The sequence below is a fragment of the Abramis brama genome, assembly GCF_963993115.1.
Source record: "Abramis brama genome assembly, chromosome: 17".
Classification (NCBI taxonomy): Eukaryota; Metazoa; Chordata; class Actinopteri; order Cypriniformes; family Leuciscidae; genus Abramis; species Abramis brama.
The window spans coordinates 4,891,444-4,903,272 of record NC_139979.1 but is presented as its reverse complement, the minus strand read 5'-3'; the positions used below and the strand labels follow the sequence as shown (position 1 = coordinate 4,903,272).

At 37.1% G+C, this 11,829-nt stretch overlaps 1 protein-coding gene across 1 annotated transcript; it reads right to left on the bottom strand.

The window, feature by feature from the left end:
- Positions 1-91: 91 nt before the first annotated feature.
- LOC311066768 (uncharacterized protein) lies at positions 92-10,734 on the bottom strand. Its single transcript, XM_084088116.1, has 12 exons — positions 10,098-10,734; positions 9,243-9,382; positions 7,407-7,582; positions 7,162-7,322; positions 6,453-6,593; positions 5,670-5,791; positions 5,414-5,582; positions 5,169-5,314; positions 3,802-3,926; positions 3,282-3,408; positions 3,027-3,160; positions 92-1,340 (listed from the first exon to the last, which is right to left on the bottom strand). The coding sequence occupies exons 1-12, from the start codon at positions 10,559-10,561 to the stop codon at positions 1,221-1,223; spliced, it is 2,025 nt and encodes a 674-aa protein (XP_083944242.1). The 5' UTR covers positions 10,562-10,734; the 3' UTR covers positions 92-1,220.
- Positions 10,735-11,829: the final 1,095 nt, after the last annotated feature.

The following is an 11,829-nucleotide window of genomic DNA, read 5'->3' as shown; positions in this document are numbered from 1 at the left end:
TTCAAGTTGATCATCTTTCATCTGAAACAGCCCCAAATCATACAATGTATACCATGCATTACATACAGAGATTACCAAGACTTTAGAAGAATGACAGGACAAATACAGTTCTTTTATTAAACATTATGTGAAACACTGTTCCAAAACCTAGTAAGTTGTCCTGATGTCTGCAACTGCAACTAACTGAAATGGAACATCATACGTTTGGAACACTTTAGATAGGAGGCAACTCGCTTGAAAAGCTTGATACTTTTAGATTTAATTTTAAAATTAAGGATACTTCTCAGTATTTGTCACTGAGCTCTTTGGAATGCATTATGGGATTTTTTCCTCACAAAGGAGGGCCAAAAGAAGGTTCAGTATTTTAGAGAACAGCATAATCATGCTTCCTGGAACAACTTTTGCATTGCACTGTAAAAATTAATTAAAATTAAAAATTACATCCCCAAGTCAAAATTTTCTAGTGACTGGTTACATCTAAATTTTTCAATTAGTCTGACGTATTATTTCTCATTGAGCCAATGTTAACAGACTATTGCAACAAGAATTGCACTTGGAGAGGCTAGACATTTTTTACAGTGTGGGAGTGCCTATGATGCCTTAAAATGCTGCCTACATAGACAACTCACTAGGTTTTGCACAAGCCAGGATAGAAATACAAATAAATTGCCTCAGTGAGACTGATGTGTCTCTCAAGACAAACAATTTATTCGAAAAATATCAGTAACACTTCACAATCAGGTCTCATTTGTTAACATGAACGAACAATTGGGACAGTAAATATTTGTTAATATTAGTTAATAAAAATCCGGCTGTTCATTGTTCATGTTAGTTAACTAATGTTAACAAACTTGGATTTTAAAAATGTATTAGTAAATGTTGAATTTTAATAAATGCTGTAGAGGTAGTTAACAAATGAAACCTTATTGTAAAGTGTTACCAAAATATCTCTTAATTTATGTGTTTTTTTAAATCCCATTCAGTGTGTCTAATCTCAGTAGTCAACTGTAGTACAAGTTTGATTTTTTAATAATGTCAGATTGCACATACAGTATAACCAAAAATAACTTTTTGGTTAAAAAAAAAAGAGCAACATGAGGAAATACTAAAATTAACACGAATCATCAAAACAAAAATGATACTGAATGAAGGAAAATGAATGCTGTCAAAAATGTTAAAGATTCAAGTGAGAAAAAAAATATATTTGCAGATCTGTAAAATCATTTATAAAATACTAGATAGGAGTACATAATAATGTACCCCGGGTCAGTCTTTGGATTTGGGTTACGTCCCTCGTAGAGTCCAAAGTAAAGGACAGAATTGGTTCCACTCATGTCCAGCTGTGAGAGGAACAAAATGCTTTTAAATCAATAACACATCATGCATCACATAAATCATTAGAACAGCCTAACCTATTTTATAGTTTATATTTTAACTGACTATGTTTACATGCACCCTAATAGTGTGACTACATTGATATTTAGGCAATATAATTTACCTAATGTAAACACAATACTTTGATAAAATTGATGTGATTAAGCTCATATCCGCAACCATAATAGTAGTAAAACCTGGTATATGCTGATTTTAATCACAATAAACAGGCATGTAAACACTTTAATTATAACTATTCCACTCTGACCAAAGCGTGCATGTGCTTGTGACATACATGGATGACGTTGTCATGTGCTTATAAACATGGCGGTAAAGAAGGCATCACATTTTTGGGGTGCTGAAGAAACTGAGATTATGTAGACAATGCTGTGCAACATTAATATGATGTAGTATATTGATGGAGGAAAACATTAAAATGGAGACACATCACTGAAAAAAATTCAATAGTCTATATGTTTTGCACTTGATGCAGGTATATTAAAAAAGTGGCCAGTAACACTTGTATGAACTTGTATGATACTTCACTATCTGTGCTGTGCATTGGGGAATGTGAATAATAGAGGTAAAAATAACCACAATTCTTTGTTTTCTCATGTCATGTAAAATCTTACTGTGACTAAAAGATTAGTTGCTGATAATTTACTCACCCCGATGTCATCCAAGATGTCCATGTCTTTCTTTCTTCAGTCGAAAAGAAATTAAGGTTTTTCAGGAAAACATTCCAGGATTTTTCTACACAGAATGGACTTCAATGGCAACCAACTATCCCAATGTTCAAAGAAGGTTCAAATGTCCGTCTCAATGCAGCTTCAAAGTCTCGACACGATCCCAGTTGAGAAATAAGGGTCTTATCTAGTGAAATGATCGGTCATTTTCTAAAAAAAAAATATATATATATACTTTTTAACCACAAATGCCCGTCTTGTACCATCTCGGAGATGCGCCACGCATTACATCATCATGTTGGAAAGGTCACGAAAAAAAATAAAAAAAATAATAATAATAAATTAAAACAAAGATGTCGGACGATTTTGAAGTTGGAGGAGAAAATGAGATTAAATTTTTCGCCCTTCCCTACCTTTTTGAACCGGATACACAGACAAATAACTTAGATAGATGACGTGACGCGTGACCTTTCCAACGTGATGACGCAATGCGTGGCGCATCTCCGAGCTGGTACAAGACGGGCATTTGTGGTTAAAAAGTATATATATTTTTTTTTTTAGAAAATGACCGATCGTTTCACTAGATAAGACCCTTATTTCTCGACTGGGATCGTGTCGAGACTTTGAAGCTGCATTGAGATGGACATTTGAACCTTCTTTGAACATTGGTATAGTTGGTTGCCACTGAAGTCCATTCTGTGTAGAAAAATCCTGGAATGTTTTCCTGAAAAACCTTAATTTCTTTTCGACTGAAGAAAGAAAGACATGGATATCTTGGATGACATCGGGGTGAGTAAATTATCAGCAGAAATTGTTTTGAAAGTGAACTAATCCTTTAAGTCCTTACTCTGATTAAATCAATAAAATAATCACATTATTGGTGCACATGTAAACATAGTCATTGTTGTTTCAAGACCTTATCATATTTCATGTTTCTGCATTCTGTTCTGCTCCAATTTATTGTACCTGGGAAGTGATGTCGGTCCTCCACGGATCCACCTGGAGCCCGTCGCACCAGCCTCCGCGGCCGTACAACCAGGTACCATGTTCATTGGGCACTCCCCCTTCAGGTACCCGCATGGCACAGCCCAGGGGTGATCCTACCCAGAAATGCACATCTGTTTACTCACTGGCACAGTGTGAGCACATCACTTCAATTCATGTGATAAAATGTTATCAAGTGTCACACTCCAACCATCCTGTCACTAAGGTCCTACTAACCAGCTGACTCAAATATGAGTGTGTTATTGATGGCTCTGTTGATCAGGAAGTGGTGTGATGTCACACAAAATTCCCCGCAGAAGTTCTCGTCAGATCCGTGAGCCGTGATAACGGCGTATAACTCCACCTGCCATTCCAGCACACACACAAAAATACACATTCAATTCATGGAAACGTTTCAATTTTACATTTCAATTTGCCATCTAACATTTTCTTCTAGAATGATCATTTTTATAAAGCTTGTATATTTAAGTTAAGTAATTTCACTTAAAAATTTGAATTGCCATTTAAGTGAAATTATTGAACTTAAATATACAAGCTTGATAAAAATGATCATTCTAGAAGAAAATTTCAGATGGCACTTAGAGGCTTTTGCATCTGAACTCTTCATATATATATATATATATATATATATATATATATATATATATTATAATATTATATATTATTATAAAAAAAATAGTTTTTGTTGGTATTATTATTATTATTATAAATAATAATAATAATAATAATTGATCACCTTCTTTGTTGAAGCTGGAAGACTGAACTTGATCTCTTGGTATCTGCTGTTATAGTCTTTGTCAAACGTCCCACCAGAGAAGAGCGACGTTACCTTGAAAGGGTACAATCTCTCTGAGTAATTACCTGTGAAGACAAGCGCAGATAGTCTCAATATTCATAACAGATGTCCTCATCCTTCTGCAAACTACTTAACTAGGTTTATATATGTATTTTGGGAAACAGCCAAGCCCCTAAATCCAGCTTCCAAGAATAGTGTATTTATGATTTCCTGCAAATGCACTAAAAATAGAGCAACGATAATGACCTTTAAATACATTTAAATACTTAAGCTTATTTAAGATGACTGTATAAACTACAAGTATGCAGGAAGCTGGAGTAACACACTGTGCTGAAGTTCTCTGTAAGATACATGGTTCCTTTGAGGAAGACTTGATAGAACATGTGTGGGTGAGCAACAGCTGCATACAGCTACATACAATAAAGTAGTATTCGAGATGTTCTTTCCAGGGAAATATTGGGTCAGGGTGGTGTGAATGCAAATATTTCATCTTATGTCCTGGAGAAGATTTCCACTTCAAAGACGGTAGAGCCACACCCACCTACTACATCATCGCCAGGGACCAATTGTAGCTCAATGGTAATAACCAGCCAGAGCGCTAATTTTTTTTTTTACGGAAAGTTCACTTTGGTTAACTGTTTCAAACTCCCGAAATGAACTTCGTTTTGGCCTGATTTTGTTCGAAATGATATCACATCACTTCGTTCTTCGATTTTTCTTGAAGCATATTGGGCCTAAAAACAGTAATATTTTGAAAAATTTGTTCTCTGTTGGAATTTTACAATGTCATTTATTCCTGTGTTTCAGAGCTGAATTTTCAGCATCATTACTCCAGTCTTCAGTGTCACATGATCCTTCATAAATCACTCATACTAATATGCTGATTTGCTGCTCAAGAAACATTTCTTATTATTATCAATGTTAAAAACAGTTGTGCTGCTTCATATTTTTGAGGAAACCATGATATATTTTTGTCAGGATTCTTTGATGAATAGAAAGTTCAAAAGAATAGCATTTATTTGAAATAGAAATCCTCTGTAACATTATAAATGTCTTTACTGTCAATTTGATTTAATGAGCTCATGCTGAATAAAATATTCATTTCCTTTTAAAAAAAAAACTTTGAACCTTTGAAAACTTTGAACAATAGCGTATACTGTTCACAATGAGAACTGAAAGAATATTGCATCACTTTGTGTTTGTGAAGCGTTAGTGGAACATGTTTATAGTTAATGTGATTAACTTAAAGACCTTGCACTAAGTTGCCACACTGAATGTTTTTATGACCTGTAGGATAATGTTCTGACCTGTCTGGTTGCTGTGACTAAAGCGTAGATTGAGAGACGTCATCCATGGCATCGCCCATGGCGCAGTCTTCATGCTGAAGGAGCACTTATTGTTATTTAGCAGGGGAATCAAAGGGGACACATCCGTCAGCCAATGACCTGTGCCTCTGTAAAGATAGTCACAAACATTTTCAAATAGTAGCAGAAATTCAAAAATGGTCCAAAATGACGGTGTTGAAAGAATAGCAACGATTCAGTTCAAGTACCTGCGGAAGGCCGTTATCCAGCGCCCGAGCTCCAGGTTGCAGTAGGGGCTGGTGTGATTGCAGCATATGTACAGCTGTACAGTGTGATCCCAGTGAGCACATGTCTCGTCCCTGCGGCCGGGACAGGACAGGGAGGCGTCCAGCTCCAGAACATCATAATTTGAAATCTCTATAAAGAAAAACAGGAAAAAATTCTGATGTCGAGTTTTGAATGACAGGCCTGCATTGGTAGATACTACTAATGTGAAGCTCAAACCTTTAGGAAGATCCACCACTGCCTGAGCGCCCGTCTCTCCCTGCATCAGATGACGCTCAAACACAGGTACTATAAAGGCAGGCCGACTTAGCTGCTCCTGCAAAGCCTCTTTGAATGTGAACCTACAGGATCACATAAATGTGAGCTGGATTTTAAGACAGGCCAATACTTAAGGGATACTTCACCGATTAGCATTAAGCTTTGTATCAGTAGAAACCTGGTAGTATTTTCGAATGACCGTGCTTCCCTCCCTCATGTCCCCCTGAGACGAGAGATTTCTGTATTGTGTGTCTGGAAAAAAACCTCGAATGACGCAAAAATCATCATTTAGCGTCATCTGAGGCTTTTTTGTCCAGAGGTGAGAGACTACAGCCAGTAGGAGGAGCTCGTTCCGCATGTCTTCAACCCGCCCATAGGGGGATCTCACGATAAAACGCCGTCTTTTCAGTTTTGAGTCGACTAGTAGCCTAGTTGTGTCATTTCTTCCGATACTGCCCTCTGTAACCGGTAGGCGTGGCTTGGGAGTGGCCTCGTAGGGCAGCGAAGCAAGTGCATTCTGGGAGTTGTTGTCTTTCATCCACATGAGCCAAAAATACATTTTCTGGCTTTTCTCAGTCTAGAAGGCACCAACTTCTAAAATAATTTCACATTTCTACTACATAAATGACCCAATTTAAATACACATTCATCTTTCCAGCGGTGAAATATCCCTTTAGCAAAGTTAAGATTATCAGCATTGCCCAATAACTCATGGATATAAATATTTCGCCCAACAGATCTTACCACTGAGCCTGCCAGGCCATGAATCTAAAGGTTGGGTAGAGAAACCAGCCCATCTCAGACAGCGCCCCCTTCTGGTCGATCCCAAAGAAGAAGTTTGGTGAAGGTGTGATCTGGAACGTTACATTCACAGGACGCCCCTTTCTATTGCAAACAATCCACATCAGTTAAAAAAAAAACACTGATTAGACTTTAAATGACACAATTAAGGCATAGTAGAGGCTGCAAATTCACACAGATATTTTCAAATGTATAAGACTTTTCAACTATTTTTAACCTGAGGTTAACCTGGGTTAAAGGCACAGAAACTTTAACACACTGTTTGGTTGCAGTATCTAAAAAAAATACTTTAACATGATGGCACATTAATTAATTGCAGTGAAGAATAAACAATGTTATTTATTGTTGAAGTACATTACAGCATTTCCAATATGCAAATAAGAACCAGTGCTATTTAATTTTATTTCAGCTTAATTTAAAATGAACAAAAAAAATGTTTTTACAACACTGAGATTAACCCTGAGATTACAAATGTACAGAGTGAAATATCAAAATCTGAGTACCAGGAGTTAATTATAAACCCAGAAAAAAGTGATTAAAAAAATATGGAATTTAAAAATTCATGATTATGTTAACCCAGTGGTAAAAGAAGAACAAACAATCCATCTCTCTCACTATGTGCCCAGTCATGGCCTATAAACTATTTGCTCACCGTAGGGCTTGCATGACAGAGGGTTCAATATGAACCATAGAGGCAGGTATGTTGAGCGAGGTGGAACATTCGTCTCCTGAGCAGTTCATGTCCTGTATGGGATTCCCGGGCAAGGCATACACCAGCACTCCAGTAGCATTGGATTCGGCCATGTTTTTTATCTTCGACATTCAAAAACATTGTTAATCGGGCCGTATATTGTGTCTTGAACAAATGTTGCATGTTGCCTTGCTCATGTAGCTCACCTTTATGAAAAAAGAGCAGCCACCCTCAGACACCCATGCAACAGCACCTTTGACAGACGTCACAGGTTCACAACCATCCCCTGCATCCAGCAATCTGTATGGATCTGCACCCCAGCGACCATTCAGCCAGTCATATCGGGCATTTAGACGCTTGGCGATCAGCGGTATGCTCCAGTCTGCAATTCCAGAATGTATCAGTAATCTAATGAATATTTAAGAAATGACGCCCCCAGTGTGACAACATAGTACAACCTAGGGATGGGACGGTATGAAAATTTAATATCACGATTATAGTGACCAAAATTATGGCGATTATCAATATTATCACGGTTTTGTTAAAACGAGATGAAAGTTTTTCAAAAAGAGTTGATGCTCACACTGAAGACATTTCAAGTTTTATTTTTGAAAATCAACAAACAACAAATAAAACAAGCAGCTCTATGCACTTTTTAAAGCAAGATTCTATTATGTGGTATTTCCTTCCTTATAATGACGGTCGTCAATAGCAACGCTTTATAACACCGCGCACATCCATTGTAACGGCCTCCTAGTGTTAAGTAGTGTTCATGACATGAATGTTGATGTGTTATGTGTGATAACTTCTTCTATGGCGTACGTTATTGTATGCATGCTGTTTTTATGTGACCGCGCACGCACAGTGAGAGTGAGATTGCTCGCGCAAAGAGGAAGATGACTCTACTGCTGACTGTTGTTTTATTATAATGTGTTTACTTCCACTTTGATTTGTAGCGTGTTTTAGAGTGTTTTATTTTCCCTTTTAACATTCGCTCTTCGACATGTATGTGAAGAGTGTGCTTAACTGAGAGAAAACATCTATAAAAGTCTCGTGGAACTACCAGTTCATTTGCACTGTCTTGTACGTTATCTGGGCAGTATTCAAACTCTCTGACAGAGACGTTACACCATGTAGGCTATCACAATCATAGACTGTATCACAATGGACGCGCTCTCTCGTTTCATTCAAATACAACTTGCCGTCTTGCGTCTCCGTTTTTAATTGTATTGAAAATTAAATCAGAGTTGATTTATTGTTTACAGAGTTTGATAATATTGTTGTGATCATCTTTTCTGAACGATTGTTTTGTACGCTGTACATAATGGATTTATAACAGTTCGATCAATTCAATGTCCCCGTAATTATGTGGTAAAAAAAATCGGTGTAATAAGTGTATAATGAAAATAAATTATTATCCCTTAAATGTCACATAGTCTTGTTTGAACTTGTTCGTTCGTCTTTGGCTCAAAGCCACTTGCTGCGAACAATTCTTTGCGGAAGCTTCACTCTTTATTTCAAGTGATTGATATAAAATAGTTCAACTTAAATCAACATTTTTTGCCCAATTATTTCCCTGGTATTGAGGTCAAAGTTAACTTGCCTTGCGTTCGCTATACAACAGTGGGTAATGGTCACACAAGACGACTCGGCTACTTTTTCTTGTGCTTGTTAGAGCTGACAGGGTGACCATCCTCGATTAAGTTTCCCTCAGGACTTTTGTTAAAGCCAAAATATGACCACACACCTCAGAACTGGTTCTCTTAAAACAAGGCTGAAAAATCTCCCGAGCACGGTCACTGCCTTCCGCAATTCCTTCTTGAATAAAAAACAACAACATTGCGCGTTGCGCCTGCGTCAGACTGTTGCTGGCTGAACAGGATCTAAAATCGCGATCATCAAACACGGTTTTAATGATAATTACATTTTAAACGATATTACTAACCGTCAGTACATTTTATCGTGGTTTATAGTGAAACCAGTAATCGTCCCATCCCTAGTACAACCAAGCCATGTGATCCCATCAAGACATCCACACTCACCTGGAGAGGAGAAAAGCACCTGAGCGAGGCCGCAGTTGTGACCACCGCACCCCCATGAGTACAGAACTCTGGGTATCCAGTTTCCCAGTGCGAACACAGGCGTAGGAGAGAAATGCAGTCTGGACAAGATCTCTTTTCCTCTAACAAGAAAAAATGGTGTCTTGTGTTACTTTATTAATACCTTAAATGACAATTTTTGCTTACTGTAGTGGTACAGTGTTACAGTCATGGTGTCAGATGGTAATACCGTGGTACTTTGATATGCCCTGGATATATCCGGTGTTTGGTGTTTTATGCCCCCAACGGCGCCTTCCAGGCAGCGAGGGGATAGGTAGGTTTAAGGTTGAGGGTAGGGTTAGCTGCCTCTGAGCCATTGGGGGCTTAAAACACCATCGAGCGATATATCCTTTTCCAAACTAATAACCAATACCACAGTATTACCATGATGTCCTAAAATCATAATAAAACCTAGTACTTTTTGGAAGGAAGGAAAGAAATTTGGAAGGAAGGATGAAAGGATTGAAAGAAAAATGGAAGGATGGATGGAAATTTGAATGGAAGGAAGGAAGGATGGATGGATGGATGGAAGGAATTAAGAAAGGAAGGATGGATGGATTAATAAATGATTAAATAAATGTAGGAATTAAAAAAAGCTTGGTCTGTCTGTCTGTAGAAATCTATCTATTGAATGTTTACATATTCGCATACTATAATATTTAAATGGTTCTCCAAAGTAATGTAAAGAATGCTACACTATTGCCTTAATACTGCACATGTACAGTGATAGTATCAGATGGTATTAACGGTCCTCTGATACTGAACAATAGCCCGGTCTGTGTGTGTGCGTGTCAGTACCTGTGTGCAGTGGCTATGTACACCTGTTCCCTCATCCACAGCGAGTCCTGCACTGCAGTGTCATCCAGGGACAGGAGCAGGACCTCGGTGTTGGACGGCAGATACTCCAGCAGGTCCGACAGAGACTCGCTCCACGTCCACAGACACTCCAAAAACGCGGATTTATTAGTGAACGCGTGCACGATGAGCGCGCGCCTCGACTCATTCTGGGGATTGTAAATAAACACTCCATCCAGAGTTTGAACCTGGAAGGCAGGAGCAGGATCACCAGGTTCAAACCCCCCGAGACCTTCACTGGACCTTCCCTTGGATCTAGTGTTACCCGTATTCTGCTCTACATAGTCTATGTGCTCCAGATTATCAAACGATTTCGCATTTCTCGGAGTAGTCTTTGCATTTACGCGAAACGCAACGCATAAATATAACAGATAAAAATAAATCAGCAATAATCGACAATAATACATGATTCTCAATTCTAAACGGGCATTTCTTTGTTCATAAACACGTACGTGAACTATTAAGCTGTTCGTTAAAGTGCCCGGTCCTGAAACTGTTTATCTCTAACGTTACATTGTTTCACTTTTATTCAAGTTCTTCCTCATATGGATGAACGCGGGGGCGTGACCTACGGAGGCCTGTCAGGTTTGAGTGACACCTTCAAATGGCCAATAAGAGACGAGACGTAGCAGATTACTATGCAAAATAATAATCATACATTCAAATACTGTAGTAAAAAGAACAGCAACGACCATTTCATTTTATTTAATCGGACATCCATTTCAGAGACTTTTATGTTATTTCCTTGGGGGCATCTTTAATACTTTTTTATTATTATTAATTACGTTATCTTACTATTATTTAGGCCTATATAATATTATAGTATTTATTACAATTTTGAATTAGATTTTAAGTTTTCAATTTAATTTGAGTTTAAGTTTAAGTAATTTTGTGATTTTTATTCGTTTTTTATTTATTTTAGCATTAATTTATTTATTATTTAAGTTGTAGTTTTAATAATTTTAGTACTTAAACTTAAACTTATTTAAATTAGTTCCAGAGGCATCATTTTTAAATGTAAGTTTTTCATCTAATATTTCTATTTATAATTGTAGTTAACAACAATAATCGCTTTTACATTTCATCACACAGATTGTTTTCCCATCATATCACATATGGTTATTTTTTAAATCATACTTTTCCTTTTTCTTGCTTATTGTGCAGCATGCACATTCAAATGTAATTATTAATGTAATTAATTAATAAATAAGCACATTACATTAATAAATGTATCACAAGATATATAAATACATATAAAATATTTGTATAGAATAGAATAGAATAGAATAGAATAGAATAGAATAGAATAGAATAGAATAGAATGCTCTATTATATATTTGACAATGTGCATGCAGTTCATGTCAGTTCAGACACTGACACATGCAGACAAGCACCATGAGGACAAGATAGATTTACAGAAATCAATCACAGCCACATCAGAATGAGTGAGTGAACAAAACCATGAAGTGTCATGAAGTAAAGCTACTGTCTAATTCTGAGACTCCTTCAAATTAATCAAGCATCTCAAAGGATCTGAACCAGGAGTCGATCAGAGGTCAAATGCAGAATCATTAGAATAATAGCTGAAAACGATGGTGGATGAATCTCACAGGGATAATCCAGTGAAGCAGCAATTTTCTTTTAATAATTTATAATTGCCACCTGATTCATCATG

Bases quoted from the DNA above. Each gene is read 5' to 3' on its own strand.
- LOC311066768 (XM_084088116.1), bottom strand. From the start codon at position 10,561: ATGTATTATTGTCGATTATTGCTGATTTATTTTTATCTGTTATATTTA. The intron at 5,315-5,413 runs GTACTTGAACTG...CTATCTTTACAG, and splicing joins TGGATAACGGCCTTCCGCAG to AGGCACAGGTCATTGGCTGA. The intron at 1,341-3,026 runs GTACAATAAATT...TTCCTCTCACAG, and splicing joins GGACCGACATCACTTCCCAG to CTGGACATGAGTGGAACCAA.